This window comes from Alternaria atra, assembly GCF_907166805.1.
Source record: "Alternaria atra isolate CS162 genome assembly, contig: 25, whole genome shotgun sequence".
In the NCBI taxonomy this organism is placed as follows: Eukaryota; Fungi; Ascomycota; class Dothideomycetes; order Pleosporales; family Pleosporaceae; genus Alternaria; species Alternaria atra.
The window spans coordinates 3,171,476-3,194,191 of record NW_025091323.1 but is presented as its reverse complement, the minus strand read 5'-3'; the positions used below and the strand labels follow the sequence as shown (position 1 = coordinate 3,194,191).

The following is a 22,716-nucleotide window of genomic DNA, read 5'->3' as shown; positions in this document are numbered from 1 at the left end:
GATAAGCATTCGAGCGGGGTGAATGCATGGCATCATCATTGTTGTTTGTAATATGAGCTTACGGTGCACGATGTTCGGCCGTGACTTTCGGTCCCGTCGTTTGAAATGTTGATATTCTGCTGTAGACTGCGTTGATCGTCTAGCATAGTTGCGCATTCAGAAGGTTGCACATGCCAAGTTGAACGAATTACTAGGAAAGAAATATGGAATTAGTTGATAAAGTCTCATGCTGGCGGGATAGCGCCTGCCAAGTCTATGAGCAGTCCCGGCAGCAGTCGATATCTCACGAGGAACAAGTCGCCTTTTTATATTTGACATGTCAATGTCATCTAACAAACCGCTAGTATAGACATGCCTTGCTCTCCGTCTTTGCCAAGCATACAATTTGAGTAATCAGTAGGCGTGCATTCGTGGTGCGTGTCGCCTCGGGCGATGTAGGATGGATACTGCTGACCACAACCGTGGGTAGGCGGGTCCGCAAAACCACGACTTGTTTCAGTCAAGTATGCAGGTTCGCTGAGGCTCATTGACATGCGGCTCGGCTAAAAGGCACCGGAAGCCATAATTCATCCCCTCCGAGGCGCCGGGTGCTCACTGCAAAGGTGCATGTACATGACTGACCAGCGGAGTCGGTGCCGAGCCGATCCAGGGCGCGGCCATGCCTTGTTGAGCTGAACAAGGTGGTGCAGAAAGAATCGTGTGTGCGGTGAGTCAATTTGCAAATATTTTGAGTATTATCGCTGGACGTGGGTGAGAGGGTTAGCTGCAACAGCATCACCAAACCCAAAAGAAAACGTGGGAGTGCCGGGTGATCGGCCTCGACGAACTAATGGTAGCTGTGCTCGCTCTACAAATAATTCGCGTGTGAGCGTGGACACGGCAGGGCGGGCTTTAATTGGAACAAGGCTTATCTTTTGGCGCAGAAAGCAAAGACCCCTGCTGAGACGTCTCGGTAGGGTGTTCGTCATCGCTAAGAAAAAGTTGACTTCGGCGCACTAGAGGGCCACCCTCAACACGTCTTGTTCGCCTTCCCTATCACTTATACCCAGCCATTGATTTCCAGAAGCTCTCTCGCAGCTTCTTTCATCCCAATGGCATCCAACATGAGGCCGCTTGCCGCTTCTGCCAATATGCTCTCGCAGGTTCAGCTGGCTGGACGCAGGACCTTTAGCACACAGCGCCCGTCGCTTATCGCCAACAGGGCGCGATGGACTCCCCGGCCTACCCAGTACCAGATTGCCCTTCGCCAGTCTGTCCGCCAGCAGTCGAGTGGAGCGCCCAAGCCCAAGCCCAAGAGGTTCCGCCTCCTGCGCTGGACATGGCGCCTCACCCAGCTCTCCGCCATCGCCGGTCTTGGATACGTCGGATACGGCATCTACGAGACTCGCAACCCCGCCGACCAGCCGCCACCCGACCCAAGCAAGAAGACTCTGGTTGTTCTGGGTGAGTAGCGATGGATCAACTGTGCATGTTTGGAACGCCTCTGACACGCGACAGGTACCGGCTGGGGCTCCGTCTCTCTGCTGAAGAAGCTCGATACGGAAAACTACAATGTCATTGTCGTCTCCCCCCGAAACTACTTCCTCTTCACTCCCCTCCTTCCCTCATGCACTGTCGGCACCATTGAGCATCGTTCCATCATGGAGCCCATCCGCAACTTCTTGCGCCACAAGAAGGCCCAGGTCAAATACTACGAAGCCGAGGCCACCAAGATCGACTACGAGAAGAAGGTCGTCTACATCAGCGATGACTCAGACATCAAGGGCGATGTCTCGCAGACCGAGGTTCCCTTCGACATGTTGGTCGTTGGTGTCGGTGCTGAGAACGCCACATTCGGTGCGTCACTCGCCAATTCAGAGCCCAATCAAGCTAACATGGAACAGGTATTCCTGGTGTCAAGGAGAACGGTCTCTTCTTGAAGGAGGTTGGCGACGCCCAGCGCATCCGAAACCGCATCATGGACTGCTGCGAGACTGCCACCTTCAAGGACCAGTCTGACGAAGAGAAGAAGCGCCTGCTACACATGGTCGTTGTTGGAGGTGGCCCTACCGGTGTCGAGTTCGCCGGTGAGCTCCAGGACTTTTTCCACTCCGATCTGAAGAAGTGGCTCCCCGAGATCCAGGATAACTTCCATGTTACCCTTGTCGAGGCCCTGCCCAACGTCCTTCCCATGTTCTCCAAGCAGCTCATCGACTACACTGAGAAGACCTTCAAGGAGGAGACCATCACCATCCGCACAAAGACCATGGTCAAGAACGTCACACCCAAGTACATCGAGGCTGAATCGAATGGCCCTGACGGCAAGAAGCAGCTCGAGAGGATCCCTTATGGTCTTCTCGTCTGGGCTACTGGTAACGCTCTCCGACCCATTGTCAAGGACCTCATCAACCAGATTCCCGCACAAAAGGACTCGCGCCGTGGTTTGGCCGTGAACGAGTACCTCGTCGTCAAGGGTACCGAGAATGTCTGGGCTGTCGGTGACTGCGCTGTTGCCAATTACGCCCCCACTGCCCAGGTTGCTGCTCAGGAAGGTGCTTTCCTCGCCCGCATGTTCAACAACATGGCTAAGACATCCGACATTGAGAACGAGCTTGCCGAGCTCTCCGTTGCTCAGGAGACGGCACCAGGCAAGGAGGCCCGTGACAAGGTCTTCGGTGAGATCAAGGCTCTGCAGCAGAGGCTGAGGAGGATCAAATCCATCGGTCCCTTTGAGTACTCTCACCAGGGTTCGCTCGCCTACATTGGTTCCGAGAAGGCTGTTGCCGACATCTCATGGTTCTCCGGCAACATCGCTTCCGGCGGTACCATCACCTACATCTTCTGGCGCTCCGCATACCTCAGCATGTGCTTCAGCACCCGCAACAGGATATTGGTTATGCTTGACTGGGCCAAGGCCAAGTGCTTCGGTCGCGATGTGTCACGTGTCTAAACGCCTTTTCACCACTGGCGTTCCTCCTTCTTTTCTAGAGATTCCCTAAAAGTTCGACTTCCTGAAGGGCAAGTGCTATCAACCATGGCATTGCCAATGTATACAACACACACCTCCCGGCTTTTCTGTACGATTACCAAGACATGTTTTGTATAGGGGTGTGATACCTTCGCAGTAGGGAGGGCTCTTCGGGTTTTCGGTCTGGTTACATTGTCTTGTTGCTAGTCGAGCTCGGCGTTTTGGTGCCTTTTTCCTTGTCAGAAGCGGTTTAGATAGATTTGGCTTCCCCCGTTAGTTTCTAAAATAGCGGAGGATCCAATTGCAGTATTACCATGTTCCAAGACCCTTGCCTTCTATGAGCCTTGAACACTGAATAGACGTTAGTTCAGCGACTGTTGTTGCAAGTGAACTCAGTGAACGTTGGCTACAAGTAAAATAATGATCATTGTATCATAAGTCAAGATATATATAGGCGTCAAGGCCAGTGGTTCCGAAAAACGCCATTCGTAAATGCGACTCTCAATGCAATATATGCCCAGTAATAAAACCCAACCATGATTCTCAATACACGTTATAAATGCAACTAGTTGGTTCACTACCGAGGACTACCCACGGCCCCATAACTCCTCGGACTCGCATGTCTACTCGTTCCCAAAAGCGCCCTGGCTTCTTCCAACGCACTGCCCTTCCTTTTGATAGGAATGCTCTTGCTCGAACTACTTCCAGCCAAACTCGCCGGACTAGTTTCTCTCGGAGAATCCATGGGCGTGTTCGCACGGCTCACGTTCGGCGTAGCAGCTACGCTAACAGCAGGTGCCCAGCCCCTCATCCACCCGCTCACGCGGCGCCAATGCAAACTCCTGCGCACCAGCTTTCCGTGATCGTCGACTGTGATGATGACTTCGTCGTCGCGGGGCAATGGAGATCGACCTCGTGGTGTGGCGTCACCGAAATACCAGAATTGGAGGCCGACTGCTGCATCCATGAGAAGAACGCCTGCTGCGCCAAGGAAAAAAGGTGCTGCGCGTAGAACCCAATCCTTCCTTACGCTGCCTTGAGGATCAACCCAGCCTGAGCCTTCGCCGGGCGCGTAGTCGTACCATGCGCAAGGGTTTGTGAGTAAGGAAGTCGAGTAGAAGAGGTTACCGAAAAAGGCTGCTGCAAAGAGCGCGGGTGAGAGACCAGCTGTCGATTTGCGGACTTGGTTCATGTAGAGTTGCGGAAGACGGGATCCAAGGTAGAGGAACGTGCTCATCCAGGAGAAGACTTTGCCGGCGATTACTGAAGCGTTGGATGAGGTGGTTGTTGTGGTTGTGTAGGCGGAGAGGCTGCGAGCTCGGACGAGACCTGGGGCGAAAGGACTTATTGGTGTAGCGGTAGTAGGGTTGATAAGCACTGCGAGCATAAGACTGACGTATAGGACAGTCTTGGGTGAGGGCATAGGTGAGCTCGATGCTGCTACCCGCACCTTGGGGTTCGGGGATGCACCAGATGGAGGTGTGTTCTGCCACGAGTCTTTCGTAGGCATGGGCGAGCGCGCAAAGTTGGGTATCCTAAAAGTGTCCTTTGCATTTGAGCGCGGTACATCCTTTGCCGCACTATCTTGTGTGTTGCTCTTCTTGTCGGACGAATCTTGTGGTGTCTTTGGAGGGCTGGATGTCTTGTTTGTACCACCTATGCTCATGCCATCCAGGACTTGATGCATAGCAGAGCCTCCAGCGCCCGAACCGCTGCTCCAACGTCCCCAGATGGGTCTCAGGGGCCTTCCGTGATGCAACATCTCGTACCACACCCACTGAGCACACAGGCAGCAGTCTACAAAGACGTAGTAACCTGCGATTATGATCTGCCACGACGCCTGTCCAGTAAACAGGCACCCCAACAAGTTCGTAACATCACCCAGCAGCCATTCCGTCAGAAAGAAGGCGCTTAACCCCGACGTCGACTTCAGCTTATGGTTCTTGTATATTTGCGGCAGTTGCGCGAACAGCCATGATACGATGCTACACGTGCCGAGCAGTGTAGAGACGAGCGCGAGGTTCGTAGGTACGCAGGTGTGGAAGAAGGCTGAGAGGTGATAGAGGAACTCGTTCGCAGGTTCGCAGTTCGGTGGTAGCGAGGGTTTGGCTATATGTAGGGGAGATAGGTAGGGCGGCATGGTGCCATACGTCGAATGCGAGGGTTCGGTAGGAAGTAACGATGCAGCTTTCTAGGGCTGTAATGTCCGTATAGAGTCAACCGGGGCTGCTAACCCAGGTGTTTCCCTTATGCTTGTTGCGTTTTGCTTCTTCTTCACGTCTCGGTAGCGCAGGCGGAGTGGTCAGGTGCTGATTTGGGTTCTTGGTACAGCCGCAGAGGTGTGGGCGCAGCCTCGTATACAACACACGCGTAACGTCAGTGTCAGAATTCAATGATGGATCTGGCGACCGTGTTTCTAGAAATATTTCCAGAGTCAACGCGTGAGAGTTGCTGTTCGAATCTCGGCGCGGTGACGTCGTTGACCCGATGCGTTGCTGATAAGAGTCGACGTGCAAAACAAGAGGATACGGCAACCACGGAAAGCGCAGAATGCAGGTAATGGAAGAGGAAGAGTAGTAGAGAAGACACGAGACGTCAGAGGAGTGTGACAGAAGACACACAGCAACTCAGCGGCCGTCAACAGTCAACAGTCATCATCCCCAGCCAGCCGTAGACTCGATAAAGGAAGCTCTCCACATGCTAGAGGATCCCCCCCGGCGGGCTCGCATGACCGATACTAGGCCAGGCGGCATCCGTTACGGCTAGGCCAGGCATGACGGGGGGATCAGTGTGACTTGTGCGGGTGGGATGCTATGAGTGATAGATAACAGTTGCTTATCTCGAGCGCGAGGGCGGGCACGCGACTATGCTAGCTTACTGTACATCTGCCCTTGCCGCCGCTCGCGAGCCTTGGCAATGCGCATCATCCCAGCGCGTCCGGCGGAAGGCTTACCGGCTGGCTCTCACAACATCGATATAGCATCACCTGATCTACGCATATCTGAGATCGGATCAACTTCAATCTCGAGTCGACCTCTAGCGCCTCCTGCGTGGTTGTAATGCATCCGTATCTGCCCCTCCTCCGCCATCGGATGGGGCGTTCGCTTCGGCCTCCAAGCGTCAACTAATACACTCCACTAAGATCTGCCTCGAAACGTAACAGAAACTCACCGTCGAACAGAGCGAAGGATCGTCGTGTCTCGACGTTCTTGGGAGTGGCACTTCAATGGGAATGGACCAGGCTGGGAAATGCTACCGAGAACACAAAACGAAAGCAAGTTTGAAAGTAATACCATTGGAGTCAACTATCACACACATCATTCATATCCTCATATTTGGGTAAATTTGGCGACCTGCGGCACCCAATGTCTAAACAACATCACCGTCATTCTCAACCCTCGCGTATCCTCCCTCCCTCTGCGCCTTCCACTTCGGACTACGATCCATCAGCACGACTCAGCATGCGACGGGGGGCCGAGTAAACATACTAGAAGAAGTTCTTGAATCCCACAATACCAGCAGTCATCGCCGCATATCCGCCCAGCAACCTTGACCAATTACCCTCCTGTCCAACAGCCAACGCAACGAGATCGTACACCAAGCAGCCACCAAAGATCCAGTCGCTCATACTCGCCGCCGCAGCGAATCCAACACCGGTAGCGACTTGTACCAGCGAGCTAGGCTCCACACCCACATAGTAGGCTGCTGCTGTGTTGTGAAGGAGATCCAGTACACCGATACCTGCGAATGTCTTTGCAACGATGTGGGTGAGGAAGTTGGGCGTTGAGCGTGTATTGATCGGCTCGAGCGCTGTGGCGATATAACCGACTTGCGCCAGCGTATTGATGATGACGAAGATGTTTGACGTCTCCAGGTTATTCGAGTTCCAGAAAAACATCCAAGCTGCCGCACGCGTCAGTTTTCATTTCCAAGGCCATACAGTACTTTAGCGGTAAGACATACTTCCGATGCAAAAGTTTCCCAAACTGTAAACCCACGCAAACTTGTTCATCATCGTACACTCCTTCGCATTACCATCTTGCTTCCACAGTTTCCACAACCAGACCAGCTGGAAGATTTGTTGTGGGAAAAAGAATGCGCCGATGAAGTATGGGTATGGACTAAACGCTGCAAGATTCCGGTTATGGATATCCATCATGTTGGGCGACGAAAAGATGCCATATTGTTGTAGGGCAAAGTCGTAGATGAAGGATGCAGGCGCAAGGTAGCGCACCGTGGATTGTGTGTTGCCCATGCTGAGGGTTGTGACGGGGTTCGAGCGGGTGGTGGTAAGGGTGAAAATACGGTCACGTGTACGAATGGGATGCAGCGTTATGGGATTGTAGATGTGGGATAGGATTGAATTGAAAAGTGTGGTATACTATTGTCTTTGTACCATCTCAAGTCGCGTTTGTCGTAAATCGAAGACGTCATCCCATGATACGCGATCTCAAGGTCCAGCTCCCGATGCCGCATGAACATCATCTTCATCATCGTGCTGTCGGTACCTGGCGGAACGTTGCGCACCGACTGCAACTGCATCGACGTCTCGTATCGTCTCGGCTTCGGAGTTCTTGCGTCGAAACCTCCGACATCAGTCATGTCGCAAACGCGGAGGCCTTGAGCTTGTTGCTGTGATGTCTATTTGATACTATTTACAGCTCATACTCCAGTCCTTTTTCCTCGCATAAACCTCGCAACTAATCCTCTTCAACCTCACCAAGCCACGCCCTATCAATTGCAACATATACCCGTTGCAGCTCTGGTGCTGTGGCTCCCCAACCGCCTTCGACAAAGTCGTACAACACCGATGCCAACTCCTCCGCGCCCCAGGCATCGCCAAGGAAGTCATCAGTAAAGCAAAGTTTCTTCATACTTGATGGTATGACTTGCCCTATCCTCGGCGCAATGAAAGGCTTGCAGCCTAGTAGTACGGCAGGCGCGAGTTGGAGAGAGGAAAGAACGGGAAAGTCGTGGAAATGACACCCACCGCGTGCAAGGCTATCCTCATGTGCGATAGGCAGGATAGGCGGCTCCAAGTGGCAGACGAACCTCAAATATTCCAAGGTGCTTTTAACGACATTAAGAGCAGCGCTGAGCGATGCGCAGATTAGTGAATCATTAGTCCAGTACTCGTAGTCCAATGTAGTAAGAGCAGGCGTACAGGACAGCAGTTTTGCGAGCGTGTCTGGCGTCACTGAAGGCTCGTGAATCTTCAGAGTCGTCAGCTTGGAGCAGATAGGCGGGGATTCCATTTTCCGGAACCCCTCGTGAGCAATCTCATCCATTAGGTTCATCTCGATCATCTGGATATTCGAACACCAGAAGAAAGCCCAATACCCCCTCCAGTCGAGATGGAGATGCAGCCACTGAACCCAATTCCACATGTCAGATTGTTCTTTGTCCTCATCAGCAATATGCATATACCCAACCTTATCTTGCGAAGCTTTTCACACCCTGGAGTTTGCTTCACGCCTTCAATAGAAGGTACCTTCCACAAGAGCTTAGGGAGAGATACTACTTCGTCTCCAACATGGAACCCTAGATGAAGCGATGCGAGATTTGGGCACACCCATATGAGGAGCGCGATGGTAGCATCTAGATCGTACATGAAGATAGCATCACACCAAGACTGGTCACTAACTGCAAAAGCATGTCCATACTCATCGCGCTGCTCTTCGAGCCCTATATTACGCACGGCATCCACGACCAACCGCTGCTTCGCCATCGTCCAAGCTGGGGCGACATCAGGTTCGGGCTTATCCAAAGGTTTCCGTCTACGCCGAGAAAGTACCCCAGGATGACCAATAGCCCTCAAATCCCGTACTCTGCAGTTCGAGACTGGCGATCGATTGCGCGTGTTCGGGTTCTACTAAGAGCGTTTGGAGGAGAAGGTTGGGACGGAGAGATTGTGCGAAATCCTGACAATCAACCATCAGTGGGCGGGTTGGTTCACTGGCTTTCCATTTAATGCCGACATGTTTGTAGAGGTGCCCTATTGTCTTTGCGTGCAGAACTTTGCAAGTTCGAGATAGGTTTGAGATGTCTTGCGATGAAGAAAGGTAGCTGAGTGTGTGTTCCAGGAGCTCTTGGGGAAGCTGAGCAAGCAGAGTAAGCGGATATGCGCTGTTTGAGGAGTGTATCATGAGCTCTCGGTAGTATTGGGTAGATAAATGGGGTTTTTTCCATGAAGGTTGCATTCAGGCAGATGCGAACGTAGGCCCGTAGTAAATGGCCATGAATCCATGTTGGCGCTGAGGTCCGTGTCTTCCAGCTCCACAACTCTTCGATCCTTCCGCCCCTTTCGAGACGACACCGTATCAACACACTCGTCTTCATACGAGCCATATACAACTCTTGAGGTCATCAAAACATGATTGCCATATTATGAGAACTGTTTAAGTACAATGGCGTCCTCGGTATCTAGTCAGCGTCGTCGGCGAACCTCGCAGCCCAACCCAGCATGCTGCGACGCCCTCCTCACATGGCATGGTCCCCTTGTGCAAATATTCAGTACTGATTTGGCAGAATTGCTTCCGGAAAAGAGCTTTCGCAATCAACAGCGCGATTGGAAGACGATGCTTGAAGAAAGAGTTTGGATTTGTATGGTATGTAAAAAGGTCATGATGTCAAACAAATCTTTCCGTAACTTTCCAAGTGACACAATATGTATTTTCATCTGTTGGGTCTTCCTCAAGTCTGCGTACAAGACACAGATATCAATGAAAAGGCGGGCCGTGAGTGAACCCAAGATGACCAATTCGATGCGACTTACCTTCCATTTCAAAGTCTTGTCTTTTGATAGAATGGTGGTCGAGAAAGGTAAGTAACCGGTACTGGTCTGACCGCTCATGCTATTTAGAGAGAGACTTCACTACAATAAGATGCCACCCGAACGTTGAGCAAGCCCAACGCTTGGTAAGGATTTCGTTCAGGGTCGAGCATGTCACTAGAGTAACGTAGCTCTAGCAATGAGAAGGGCTGACTACCGCACCGGGCGGTCGCAATCATCGTCAGCTCTTCATTCTCTTACCTTTCACAAATCCATACAAGTAGCGACGAGTGGTACTGGAAGTTCCGGCTTGTTTTTGAGTGCGCTTGCATTAGGGTGCGCACTGGTCGAGTGGAGTCTTGTCGAAATCAGTAATCTCGAGCCGAAGCGAGCTGTACCAGAGACTGTTTCTCTGAACTAACCGCTGTAAACATTGCAAAGCTTAAAGAAGAAAGGAAGGAAAGAGGTTGGGGTGCGGCGATATACATAGCTTCAGCGGCGCCATTGTACGCTATACCCTGGAGTTTCCCTGCACTGGTGGTGAAGGAGAAGGAGGTCTAGCTCCTCGATGGGTCAATATCCGCGTGTTAGGCCCTACAAACGCTCAAAATGGCTCCACCAGGAAACGCATCGACCCCGAACTTGGGTTGTCTGTACATACTCTGGAGGTACCTATCGATCCTTCGATATCAACACCACACAAGGCTGTACTCGAACCAACTATTCCTACGATTGCTGCTGGTCATCCACCATTTCCATCCACCATGGTCGCAACACGAGCCGAAGCTCTCGATAAGGAGCTCCAAAAGAGAAGAAAGCATGTGCTGCAACTAAACAAGAAGTTGTTGACTTGGGGATATGGTTGAGAGAATTGAAGTGCATACGTAAGGTGGTTGAAGGTGTCTGGTCCCAAAATGCACACTCCGAGAAGATGATATAGAGAACAATGGAGAGATGAAGAAGGTTCACACCGACGACAAGGGACTGTGAGCTTCCTCACCTAGACTACTAGTAAACCCCCTAGAAAATTACGAGGCGCGTTCGCTGCCGTTCTCTCGATCCCATCAGCTCAATTCTGCCTAAGGGACTGTCAAGATCCGAATTCGGCGCACTTGCAAACCTGAAGGGGTGACCCTCTTAGCGTCGGATATATGACTCGTGTAATTTTCCATTAGCCTTCCCCGCATCTGCACGCGCACGCCATGAACGGGCACTACGGGTCAAGATCGCGTAGCACAACCATGCTTTCGACTTATGCAAAATAATTCCGATATTTTTGCGTGTAAGATGGTGCCCCGTGGGGCAACCTTCGAGTATGCGATGTTTAGCTGCTCGTGTCTCGCTCTGTTGTTTTATCTCTGCCTCTCCTCTTCTCTACTTTTAATCCAACCCGCAACAGCACTCTTTCTCCTTCTGTAATATCTCTCTTCATACCTCAGAACCTCCGCCGTTGATTGATCTACCACATCATGACAGCAATGTCAATCCCGCACCTTCGCAAGACCAGAACCTCAAGCCAGCTCATCGTTAATGGCGAACCTTTCCTCATGCTCAGCGCAGAGCTGCACAACTCCACACTCAGCTCAGCAAAGTACATGACCGATGACAAGATATGGCAGAATATGCGTGAGATGCACATCAACACGTTGCTCGGTTCAGTATCCTGGGAGCAGATCGAGCCAGTAGAGGGTCAGTTTGACTTCTCGAACCTTGATGCTGTGATACTGGCGGCGCGCGAACATGGTATCAAGCTTGTGTTGCTTTGGTTCGGCAGCTTCAAGAACGCGCTGAGCACATACGTACCTGCTTGGGTCAAGAAGGACGTCAAACGGTTCCCGAGAGTGCATGCGCTGGAAGCAGGAGGCAAACGGAGAACGCTGGAGTTATTAAGTCCATTCTGCGAGGCGGCATGGACAGCTGACGCAAAGGCGTTTTCGAGACTCATGGCACACTTGAAGGAGTTTGATGGGAAGCATAGTACCGTGCTAATGGTACAAGTTGAGAACGAGACTGGATTGCTAGGCGATTCCAGGGATCGCTCAAAGGTCGCCGATAAGAAGTTTCAGGAGCCTGTACCGAAAGATCTGCTTGAGCATCTGCAGTCGAAGAGCGCTGAACTACATCCAGAGTTCCAGAGACGGTACGATGTTAGCGCCGCTAAAGTAGGCGAAACATCATGGGCAGAGCTCTTCGGTGCCGACGACATTATCAACGCTAATGAGATGTTCATGGCAGACGCCTACTCAAGGTACATCAATCACGTCGCATCCGCTGGCAAAGCAGAATATCCGATACCTCTATACGCCAACGTCTGGTTGAACTTCGATAACCCTACCGATCTCGATCTTACCGATATACCAGTTGTAGTGGGCGGCGGAGAGAAAGCCGGCATCTACCCGTCCGGCGGCCCATGTCCGCATACGATGGACGTCTACACCTTCAACGCCCCTAGTCTAGACTTCATAGCACCAGACCTATACTTTCACGACTATGAGATGACCTGTCAGAACTACAGACATGGCGGTCAACCATTGTTCATACCCGAACAGAGGCGTGACGAGAAAGGTGCGCGACGGATCTGGAGTGCTTATGCCAACTACCTTGCGCTGGGCTGCTCCCCTTTCGGCATCGATTCTCTTTCAGCATCCGAAGGCGCCTTCACAAAGCACTATGGCTTGATCCATTCACTACGAAAACAGATTCTGGAAGCACAGGCGAACCGGCCTGAAGATATGATGGGCTTTTTCTTCGACGACTTCGTCGATGGCCAGAAGATCAGCGAGAAGCCTCGAACAAAGACGATGGGTGGCTTCCAGGTTATCATAGAACGTGCGTTCGTCTTTGGTAAGCCGGGACCCGGAGCGGGCATGGTCATACACCAAGGGGATGGCAAGTTCCTTTGTGCGGGCTGGGGCTTCAACCTCTCCTTCAAGAGCGCCAATCCCAAGTCAACGTTCACTGGCATTCTACACGCAGAGGAGAAGGAGGTCGATCCTGAGACGTGCGAGCTATCGACGCTAAAGATTCTAGGTGGTGATGAGACAAGAAGTGGCGAGTTTTTGATCATGCCGAACGAAGATCCCGACTACGGAGGTTTCCCTATCGCGGTCACCATTCCTGCTAGAACCTGCATCGCTGAGTGCTGGGCATATAGCCTCGAAGAAGATGAGGACGACTTTTGAAGAACCTAGATAATAGGCATCTGGCATGTTGTAACACAGATACTTTCAATAGAATCATTTCGCACATCATTCACACCTGCTATGCTACAGAGAGCGTGAAATCAGACATATGGTGTTTGCACCGCAACCCGTTGATCGAGACTCTCCAACTTTGCTAATAGCTTGTCCAAATTAATGCTTGCTTGCAAAGTGGTGCCTTGCGATCCGGTTCGCAGCTCATCCAGAAGAGCACCACCAATATCTCTGATTTTCGGCACAATGCTATATCCGTTAGCGTCAAACACCTCTTCTGGCATGTTGTAGAGAACATCGAGCAGTTCATCCACTACCCGATGTCGCTCGTCGATGATAGCACCTGGAGTGACTCGCATGTTCTGATCCTTGGCCAGGGTGTTCATCTGTTCAAGTAGATTTGATCGAATGTGCAGTTGCGTGACTTTGAGATTGACCTTTTGCACATTGAAGGCGAACTCCCCAACGTGAGGCGGTCGCCACCCAAGCTCCGGTGGTAGATCTTCAAGCAATTGTTGAGTGCGCATGATGTGCTCATGTAAGTTATCCATAGTCTGAGTCGGAATCGCTTGGCTGGAATGCCATACCATGAAAAGCCTGGAAAGTGCGTTGAGTCCCGGGATATACGAGAGGCACAGACTCGTGTCCTCAGCGAAGCTGGTGTCGGCGCCTTGTAGTAACTGGTTATCGCTGACCTCCAACGGAAGCAGATGGCCGAAGGCTTCATGCGCGTGACGCAGTATCAGTAGCTGTCTGCCATGCATATCGCAGGTGCACTGGCCGGCATAGATCAGCCAGTAAAGGCGCTTGAGGGTTTGCTGATCCATGAACGACATCCGCTCAAAACTCTCATGAATAAGGTATTTGATGCCAACCGAGCTCTCCGCACAGAGGCGGTAGGTCAGCGGAGAACCAAGGCCATGCTCATGATTGACAGCGCTGGAAAAATTGTACAGCGCCAGTGTTCTCTCTAGTGTGATCTCGCTGCCTACGCTCCACATTCTGAAGCGTTCAGCCAGATCCAGACACGATTCTACCGATAATTCTCCATAAAGGTGGCGCCGCCTACGAAGGCTAGCCACAGTGGCAGCGCAGACTGACACTACCAACAGAAAGAACGCTGTCGAGCCGTCATCCTCGGAGACTCTTCGCATAAACAGAGCACGATGGAAAAGCGGAGCTACAGGATGAATCCAATCGAACCAGTCAGTCATGGCCTGGTGGATGATGGCAGGCGGTGCTATGAGCCCCAAACGCGGTTGTTGGGGTTCGCTCTCCGCTGCGGATATGACACCACCATCGAGGCGCGCACGCAGTGAATGTACATATCGATTCTTTGGCCCTCTCTTTTTGCGTGGTCGCATACTCGTGCACTCAATATCGAGCTCAGTACAGACCGAGCATTTTGATTCGCTAGTCGACGCGACGCACTGGCGATGTCAGGCGGCGAATCTGCTCTGATCCAAGTACTCCTCACCTTAACTTTCCTCGTACGGCATGCATCGCAGGCTGCCGAAGTACGCTGCCGAACGCGCTCATCGGGTTCCGATCGTTCTTCCATGTCGTGATCGATGATTGAAGCGTAGAGAACCTGGACGCCGCAAAAACTGACGGAAAAATGATGCATTAGCGTCAGACCGACGCTAGCCTCAAGCACCGAATTAACACCCATGCGTCCTCTCCGCACTGTCGCTCCACTTCCCCATGGCACTGGATGCGGGCATACCGACGATTTGGTCGAGACCACGAGGTGCGTCAGACAACTTCGCTCGAAGTATATATACACGTAGAGATCTGCACAATTGAAGCAGAAGTATCCAGGCTTCATCGCTCAAAAGTCGCCTCTGCACATCGACCACTATGGGCAGCAAACAGGACATCGGAGTCGTTCATCGAGAAGATATTGATCCTCACGGTCAACCAGAAGAAGACATGCGACCATGGTATCACCAGCCTGAATTGCGGAAGCTGTATCTGCTGATGCCATTTTTGTTCCTTGGTTCTACCACCTTAGGGTATGATGGTAGTCTTCTCAATGGTCTGCAGACTATGCCAGCATGGAAAGAGTGTATGTCTCTACTTTCCTACATCTCATTCCAACAGTCAAGAGCTGACAGTGTTGTCAACAGTCTTCCATCACCCCACAGGATCACGTCTCGGCCTCCTAGGTGCATTCCCAGGATTCGGCGGCTTCGCAGTTCTCCTATTCACACCCTACATTGCTGACCTGATGGGGCGCAGGCTAGGAACAGCGATCGGTTGCCTCCTCGTCATCCTTGGCTCAATCATCCAGGCCTTTCCACGCCAAGACAACCCAGACGCCATGTTCCTAGCCGGCAGATTCATCATGGGAATGGGCAGCAACATTTCGAATGCGACATGCCCACTCCTGATCACCGAGGTTGCGCATCCACGACACCGAGGCAGGGTAACGACTGTATACAATACATTGTGGTATCTGGGTGCCATCATCGCTGCGTGGACAACGTACGGCACCTTGACTCATATATCTTCCGATCTATCGTGGCGTCTTCCTGTCGGCCTTCAATGCGCCATGCCCGGTATACAGCTTCTTGCTTTATACCTCCTCCCAGAGGTGAGTCGGACTGCATATGCATGCCGAACATACACTAACTTCGTGTCAGTCTCCGCGTTGGCTAGTCAGCAAGAACAAGCACTCTGCCGCAAAGAAGGTACTCACCAAATATCACGGCAATGGAGCCGAAACCGACTTCGTGAATTGGGAATACAACGAGATTAGCCTAACGCTGGAGGCTGAGAAGGCCGCGAGTGCTTCCAGTGGGTGGTACGAATTAGTCCGGACACCTGGAAACAGGAAGCGTTGTTTGCTGATCATCCTGACCGCCATCTTTTCGCAATGCTCGGGTAACGGGCTCGTGAGCTACTATCTTGCAGCAGTGCTCCAGACTATCGGCATAACCAACTCCTCTGACCAAGCGCTCATCAATGGTGGTTTAACAATCTGGTGTTGGCTCGTTTCCCTCGGATGCGCTTTCCTTGTTGATCGAGTGGGGCGACGAACACTCTTTTTGAGTGCCGGCATTGGTATGCTTATTGCCTTCAGCATCTGGACTGCATGCAGCGCAGTGTATGCGCAGACTGGAAACTCGAGTGCCGGATCTGCGGTACTGGCCATGATTTTCCTCTTCTATGGTGGTAAGTTGCCTTCTCTTTTCTTCAGTCACACATCGCATCATGTGAACGCACCAACTAATGCAATCACAGCCGCCGGTATCGCTTGGCCTGGCCTAACAGTTTCCTACACCGTCGAAATCCTCCCTTTCAATATCCGCGCCAAAGGCCTCACACTTTGCTTCGTGTTCACATCGCTAGCCGGTATCTTCAACCAATACGTGAACCCTATTGGTATCGAAACGTTGGGCTGGAAGTTCTATATCGTATACGTTGTGGTGTTGGTACTGGAGTGCTTGGCCATCTACTTCCTGTACGTCGAGACGAAAGGCCCAGCTTTGGAAGAGATCGCGTTGCTGTTCGATGGTGATCGTGCCAATGTCGCAGGGACGAACCTTGCGTTAGACCAGAACGGTGGGTTGAAGGAGCTCAAGAGTGGAGAGGAATAAGCAAATTTTCCGTCACCGCGAGTGTAGCACCTGGTTGAATTGGAGCGATGAGCAAGGTAATTCAGCAGAAACAAAGTGTAAAGGCACATCCAATCCCCAGGTGACTTCGAATGTGTAAGCAATATTCTCAACATGAAATTGGCCTTATGGCGTTCGTACAACTAGGTGGTGACTGAGAGGGCAATCTTCTTTAGGCATATTTCATAGACTTGTGACGCAACAAATTAGAAGCCAGAGCCTATCCATAGCCACTAAGGCTGCACGAAAGCTATGACAGGACTTACTTCAACTCTCTTGGTAAATTTGGTGGTGAGTTGAAGCGATGATGGAGCTTTGAATGAGACTCTGATTGGTAAATTCCGAGGAATTCTCCACCAGCAGGTGTTTATACTTATAAGGACTTCGTGTCTACTATCCTTCCGGCAGACAGCCCGCGCGCGTCCTCTATCGATCGAAGTCATTATCTCAAACTGGAGTGACGATTTTCTTGCTGCAGTGTTGTCGTGACCATGATGTTCTTGTTGCCCACAGCAAGCTCTTCCTGGCTGCTCCGCGTGTCGTCCCAGTATACGTCGCGTCTAGGAACTTTTTTTCTGCCACTGCTAATAGCAACAACATTCATCTTGATCGCGTCTGGGTAGTTCGATTCTGCTCCAGACCGACTCTGGTTGTGTCGAACGTACCCGCTTGTGTCATATGAGACGTGAGGCGTGTGTGTATTTCGGTAGAAGACAGCGAATGCAGGACAGCAACCGATGCAGACAGCTATAGCCGACTCAACGAATGTCCAGATAGCGAGCCAAGTTGGACTGGGCGACGCGCTGTTTCCAGTTTTGATGCCGATCTGCACGACGCGCAGAGTGGCGAAACCAATGCATACGAAGCCTGATGCGAAGAGCGCGATAACAGCTATTTTCTGCGCGCGTGCCTTTGAAGGTTCCAAACTAGTCGAATTGGGAGAAACATGACTGGCATTATTAGTGTTCCTGTTGTGGTGGGATGATTTACTACGTACTCATGAAGTCTGACAAGATATCGACCGCGTAGGACATGTATAGACTCGCAAGCTGGCCACGGACGCTTCGAGGACCAGAGCATTGCCCTTTCATCATCAGGGCGGTAAAATCCGGGCAGGAAGTAAAATAGGAGATGATACAGCCGATAAGAGACTACATCAGAGGTTTTAGTGGGGAGTGAAGAGCATGCAATGACATGAACTTACAATTATGCAAAACGCAAACACTGCCCACCAGAGGTTTTTCCACACGCTCGGTAGGCCATCTAGTAGCTTTTTGTATAGTGCTAATAGAGATAGCTTGACCGACCATAGTGCCAACCAGAACAACGTTGTTGTAACAAAAATCGTCCGAACGTAGGCAAGGATGTCGGCCTCTATAGTTGGCCAAGCTGGAAGTAATCCTATCTGGTACTTTGAGATTGCGTAGACCTTAGAGATAACGGTGAGGTAGCATATTGACATTGCAAGAAAGAAGATAAAAGCAGCATATAGGAGATAGTCCTGCAACTCCATAACTCTGCGCATCCACACCTGTACGCTAATGCGTGCGAGAGCGAAGGTTGAAGCAAGTACCACCATGGCGTAGGCGGTTCGAAAGAACCCGGGTTCTGAGATGATTTCTCCGTACGTGGCAGACATGGCTGCGTTGCTGGCATAAAGATGGATAGAGAAGAAAAGCTGCTGATAGGATATGAAGGAGGAGGTAGTTCAAGCAATCGAATGAAGAGATTGTGGTAAATTGCAATCACCAGAGTAGATAACACCTTCGTTTCAATCACATCGTACATATCAGAGCTCCAAGACGTCGGTATTCCTGTTCTCGAGTGGTTGTCGAACCCTAGTATAGGCATGAAGGAGCAAGTTTCGATACTATGTGGCACAGTGCATCCATGGTACATTTGCCGTACCCGGCAGTTGGGCACGGCTCGGCGTGGGATGCAAATTGGGGAGACCCCTTAGGTTAAACATCTCGAGGTGTGAGGTCGGTTAGTAAATGGCTCATATGGATCCTTGATGCTGCGGCGACGAAGCTCAGCAGTGAGCATTTTCTTGGAGCTTTAGTTGTCTTCCCCGCATGTGAAAACCTAGTGATGCTAGTACGTGCAGTACGACTGCACAGTAAACTAAGCGGTATGTTCGAGTCGGACATTATTTAATAACCCAAATATATGGAAGGAGATGCTGTAAAGCAAACTAAGGTCTGCGGTGCCTCTCACATCTGTTGAAGCGGCGTAGCAGCTTGGACGCCACCTCGGACTTTTTCCATGTATGTGAGATGTGTCGGTGCCAAGGTCACACGGCGGGGATGAAATAAGTGGTTGTGCCTGCCGAGGCGGTCTTATTGGGGCTGGGGGCGGCATCAGCGGAAGCACCCTAGCCTCATGGACCCACTCTTGGTAACCTCCGCAACTCCAGGAAGTCTGCATCTCCTCTTACCAACACATATGGAGTCAGAATACTTGCAACTTTACGTATTCTCTTCCACTGCTACAGACGCCTGTATTGGTTAGTCCGGATAGTACCAAAACTATGCGAACGTGCCGTCTTAGCAAAGGATGCTGCCGCTAAGCGAAGGAAGCTGCTGTTTTGCGGCGCGGCCATGCAACGAAATTGGATTAGGATTTGATCCATGTACATCTAGCATATCGGCAAACCCGCCTGTTCCGTGTTTCTGGGCACCATTAAATCCTAGTATGAGCAGAGATGAAGAGCATAGCCGGCCTTTTGGACCTGTCGGTGCCAAGAATCACAGCGAATGCGCTAACAATCGTCAGCTTATAGACGCGTAAGCAGACGGTCTCCCAGAAACCTCTCACAAACTACTGCTTACCCTTCCTTCTGGGAAGAATGCAGAGTAGATCCACACGTTCCGTTAGTGTCAGACAGGCAGGTGGGAGTATTGGCTGAATCCCCCTTGATTTACGCTGCATGCCAGCTTAACCTTTCTAAGACTGGATGGATCATCTAGAAGGATAGGACCGTCAGCACAAATGTAACTTCGGGCCACAGTGCCCGCGGAGCTCTGAAATACTGGAACCGCCGACAATTCATACGGACACTACAGAGATAAAAGGATGTGATTCCCTAATACTGGGACACATCCAACATCTTTGTAGATTCCTCCCTGTAGTCTCCCAGCATTCTCCGGGCCTTCCTGCACGGGGCACCTTCTTATCGCATTTGAATAATTTCTTCTTATCGACTCATCCGGTTACCCAATCCTGTTCTTGCAGTCGAAACGATGAAGTACGCCATTCCATCTGCCGCGTTGGTAGCCGGTGCTGTCTCACAGGCTACCTTTGAACCTGCAGATTTCAACGTTACTGAGGCGTTGCTCGACAACGGTGTCAACGTCTCCGCTATACCTGAGCTTGCACCTTTGGTAGAGAGATCGTTGTTAAGTGGCTGCTCTATAGCTGTAAGCACGGATCCTAGGCAATGCCGGTCTCGTTTCGGGGCTAATGCTTCGACAGTGTAACTCCTTGAAGTTGATCTTTGGTGACGACCAAATTGAGACACAATCCGAAGCCGCATACAGTGCGTTTATTGGTAGTTACTGGTCAGGTCAACAGAGACAAATCTCTCCTCGATGTGTCTTCAAGCCCGAGAAAGCTTTGGATGTCTCAACCTCTATTCTTCTCTCTCGTCTTACACAATGTCCTTTTGCAGTCAAGAGTGGAGGCCACTCTGCAGTACCCGGTGGCTCGAACATTGAAGGCGGCATTACTATCAGCTTCGAGAAGATGAACAAGACGATAGCATCTTCTGATAAGAAGAGCGCTACGTTTGAGCCTGGCCAAACATGGTTTGATGTATACACAACGCTGGAGAAGCAAAACCTTGCCATCATCGGCGGTCGAGTAAGTGGGACTATATCTAGATAAAGAAGCACATCACTAACTACAACTTAGGTTGCCAGTGTCGGCGTGGGCGGATTAACGCTAGGTGGAGGTAAGCGCCGGAATATCCTGAGACTACCAGCCAGCAGGCGCTAACTTCTAGCTCCAGGTATTTCGTACTTCTCAAGTGTGTACGGTTTGGCATGCGACAACGTCATCTCATATGAGGTAGTTACTGCGTCTGGACTTATCATCAACGTCAGCCAGAATTCGTTTCCAGATCTTTACTGGGCTCTTCGAGGTGGTGGTAACAACTTTGGTATTGTCACAAAGTTTAACGTCAACGCTATCCCCAGAGCGCCGACCATGTGGGGCGGTATGCGAACCTATATCTCTGAGTTCCCCGCTCTTATCAATGCATACTACAACCTCGGAATGAACGCAAAGAAGGACGGAAAGGCCCACCAAATCTTGTCATTCGGCTGGAGTTCTGAAATCGGTCAAGTTGCTCAGGTTGAGCTAGAGTACTCAGACCCTATCGTTGACGCACCAATATTCGCCGAATACAACAACATCACAGGACAGATTGCAGACGGAACAGGCGTCAAGAGTCTCGCAGAGCTCTCCTCGATTCTAGAAGGGCCCGCCAGCGGTGCAGGTCTTCGACAGGCTTTCTGGACCTGGTCAACCAAGCTTGATGTGGAAATGGCCACTGTGACCAAGGACATTTTCTTTGAAGAGATCACTGAGGTTCTCGACGCGGCGGATCTTCTCCCAGCTGTTTCCCTTCAGGTGATTACCGAACCCATCATCGAGGCTGGTGCTAAGAAGGGTGGCAATGCGCTTGGCCTCGACCCGAAGGAAGGACCTCTCCTGTTGGCTCTTATTGCTATGAAGTGGTCCAACAGCGCGGACGACGATAGACTGAACAAGTTCGCCGCACGCGTCAAGGATCGCTGTATAGCCGCAGCTAAGGCCAAGGGCAAAGATACCGACTACCTGTACATGAATTACGCTAGTCCGTACCAAGACCCCATTGCTGGATACGGTGCAGTAAACAAGGCTAAGTTGAAGGCTGTTTCGAAGAAGTACGACCCCACTAGTGTGTTTGAGGTCCTCCAGCCTGGCTATTTCAAGCTTGATGGCGCGCCGCTGGGCCAATTATGAGAAAGCTAGCTCAACATATTCCGGATATGGTAGTCATACATGTATTCTTCATGTCAAGAGTCCTGTTCATCGCTACCCTGAAGTTCTCTTTGACCACTGTTTCCTTCACGATCCTTTCTCACCATCTGTGTCAATGACATCCTTTCAAGGTCTGTATAAGTCATCAGATATCCCAGATCGCTCAGGGGTAAAGATCTGATGAGAATTCCTCACACTGGCATCTTTAAGAGTTGGATGTCGCTTGTTGAGCCTGCGAGGACGTTTGGTCACAAGGCGAAAGGGACTTTACGTGATATTTCCTCGATGAAGCTACTCGCAGGCCACACTCTACTAGAGGTTTTTCTTTATATGCCACACATCTCCAAAAATCTCATGCTAAGGTACATTTTGCAGCTTCAATGCCATTGCGACGTCAGACGATGTCCATAGGTAGAGTGCGACTGCCTAGTGACCGCGCGCAAACGCGTAACGACACGAAACTTTTCTTGGGCTCGGTGGAGGGTGCAGTTGCGGAAACCCTGTTATAATTGATGGTTTAGGCGATGCCCCCGCTGCCACGGGATGACTTGATTCGTTACCCTTGATGTGGAATGCGACATTTGTTCGCAGCATGTTGCATTGGTATGGACCTGAATGTCCGGTTCTGCCTGTCAATATCTATCAGCGACGGCATGCTTCATTCTATTTATTTTATTTCTCGCAACCCAACCAGTCGGCCGTCTTTTATCCCCAAGGTCAGATTCTTGGGTTTGCTACACAAAAGGTGTAGTCCCTAGCGACGCGCAAAGACATAGCAATTCTCGAACGTCTTCCCGTGTAGGCGCCGGAGTAATCCTTCGAGAGGTCGCCCCTTGCAGATAAGAACGAGGCTGCAGGACAGGAGAAAGCGCCACCTGTCTAGGCCGATGATTGTGGGAAGAACCTCGGAACACCCCAACTTGGCATACTATGTGGGGTGTCGTCCGGCCCGGGTGCGGCTTTGGCCGCGGATTGAGTCTATTCGCTCCTCGCTAGCTCAACACCAACAACGTTTCTAAGCATTGCATATCTGTTGCTAACGCGTCCGGATAAGCACAGTATTTGCACAGTTCTTCCCGGGCGGTTGGATCTCCAATCAAGAGTGTACTCGAAGGGTTTGGCGGTCTCCAGCGCCAGACCCGCATATGCGGTCCCTAC

The 22,716-nt window shown here is 51.2% G+C and overlaps 9 protein-coding genes across 9 annotated transcripts; 4 read left to right on the top strand and 5 right to left on the bottom strand.

The window, feature by feature from the left end:
* Window positions 1-1,103: 1,103 nt before the first annotated feature.
* On the top strand, window positions 1,104-2,929 carry ALTATR162_LOCUS6122 (uncharacterized protein; the record flags this gene model as incomplete). Its single annotated transcript, XM_043313743.1, has 3 exons — window positions 1,104-1,443; window positions 1,498-1,836; window positions 1,884-2,929. The coding sequence occupies 3 exons, from the start codon at window positions 1,104-1,106 to the stop codon at window positions 2,927-2,929; spliced, it is 1,725 nt and encodes a 574-aa protein (XP_043169678.1).
* A 595-nt stretch (window positions 2,930-3,524) lies between these two features.
* Window positions 3,525-5,087, bottom strand: ALTATR162_LOCUS6121 (uncharacterized protein; the record flags this gene model as incomplete). The annotated part of the gene is made up of 1 exon (XM_043313742.1): window positions 3,525-5,087. One exon carries the CDS (start codon window positions 5,085-5,087, stop codon window positions 3,525-3,527), a length of 1,563 nt encoding a protein of 520 aa, XP_043169677.1.
* Window positions 5,088-6,316: 1,229 nt separating this feature from the next.
* ALTATR162_LOCUS6120 (uncharacterized protein) lies at window positions 6,317-7,202 on the bottom strand (the record flags this gene model as incomplete). Its single annotated transcript, XM_043313741.1, has 3 exons — window positions 6,317-6,383; window positions 6,436-6,850; window positions 6,911-7,202. The coding sequence occupies 3 exons, from the start codon at window positions 7,200-7,202 to the stop codon at window positions 6,317-6,319; spliced, it is 774 nt and encodes a 257-aa protein (XP_043169676.1).
* Window positions 7,203-7,647: 445 nt separating this feature from the next.
* Window positions 7,648-8,334, bottom strand: ALTATR162_LOCUS6119 (uncharacterized protein; the record flags this gene model as incomplete). Its single annotated transcript, XM_043313740.1, has 1 exon — window positions 7,648-8,334. One exon carries the CDS (start codon window positions 8,332-8,334, stop codon window positions 7,648-7,650), a length of 687 nt encoding a protein of 228 aa, XP_043169675.1.
* Window positions 8,335-11,188: 2,854 nt separating this feature from the next.
* On the top strand, window positions 11,189-12,901 carry ALTATR162_LOCUS6118 (uncharacterized protein; the record flags this gene model as incomplete). The annotated part of the gene is made up of 1 exon (XM_043313739.1): window positions 11,189-12,901. One exon carries the CDS (start codon window positions 11,189-11,191, stop codon window positions 12,899-12,901), a length of 1,713 nt encoding a protein of 570 aa, XP_043169674.1.
* A 101-nt stretch (window positions 12,902-13,002) lies between these two features.
* ALTATR162_LOCUS6117 (uncharacterized protein) lies at window positions 13,003-13,914 on the bottom strand (the record flags this gene model as incomplete). The annotated part of the gene is made up of 1 exon (XM_043313738.1): window positions 13,003-13,914. The coding sequence occupies one exon, from the start codon at window positions 13,912-13,914 to the stop codon at window positions 13,003-13,005; it is 912 nt and encodes a 303-aa protein (XP_043169673.1).
* Window positions 13,915-14,773: 859 nt separating this feature from the next.
* Window positions 14,774-16,515, top strand: ALTATR162_LOCUS6116 (uncharacterized protein; the record flags this gene model as incomplete). The annotated part of the gene is made up of 4 exons (XM_043313737.1): window positions 14,774-14,981; window positions 15,043-15,509; window positions 15,559-16,090; window positions 16,160-16,515. The coding sequence occupies 4 exons, from the start codon at window positions 14,774-14,776 to the stop codon at window positions 16,513-16,515; spliced, it is 1,563 nt and encodes a 520-aa protein (XP_043169672.1).
* A 460-nt stretch (window positions 16,516-16,975) lies between these two features.
* Window positions 16,976-18,172, bottom strand: ALTATR162_LOCUS6115 (uncharacterized protein; the record flags this gene model as incomplete). The annotated part of the gene is made up of 3 exons (XM_043313736.1): window positions 16,976-17,483; window positions 17,524-17,684; window positions 17,738-18,172. The coding sequence occupies 3 exons, from the start codon at window positions 18,170-18,172 to the stop codon at window positions 16,976-16,978; spliced, it is 1,104 nt and encodes a 367-aa protein (XP_043169671.1).
* Window positions 18,173-19,775: 1,603 nt separating this feature from the next.
* Window positions 19,776-21,540, top strand: ALTATR162_LOCUS6114 (uncharacterized protein; the record flags this gene model as incomplete). The annotated part of the gene is made up of 4 exons (XM_043313735.1): window positions 19,776-19,952; window positions 20,008-20,394; window positions 20,446-20,485; window positions 20,543-21,540. The coding sequence occupies 4 exons, from the start codon at window positions 19,776-19,778 to the stop codon at window positions 21,538-21,540; spliced, it is 1,602 nt and encodes a 533-aa protein (XP_043169670.1).
* Window positions 21,541-22,716: the final 1,176 nt, after the last annotated feature.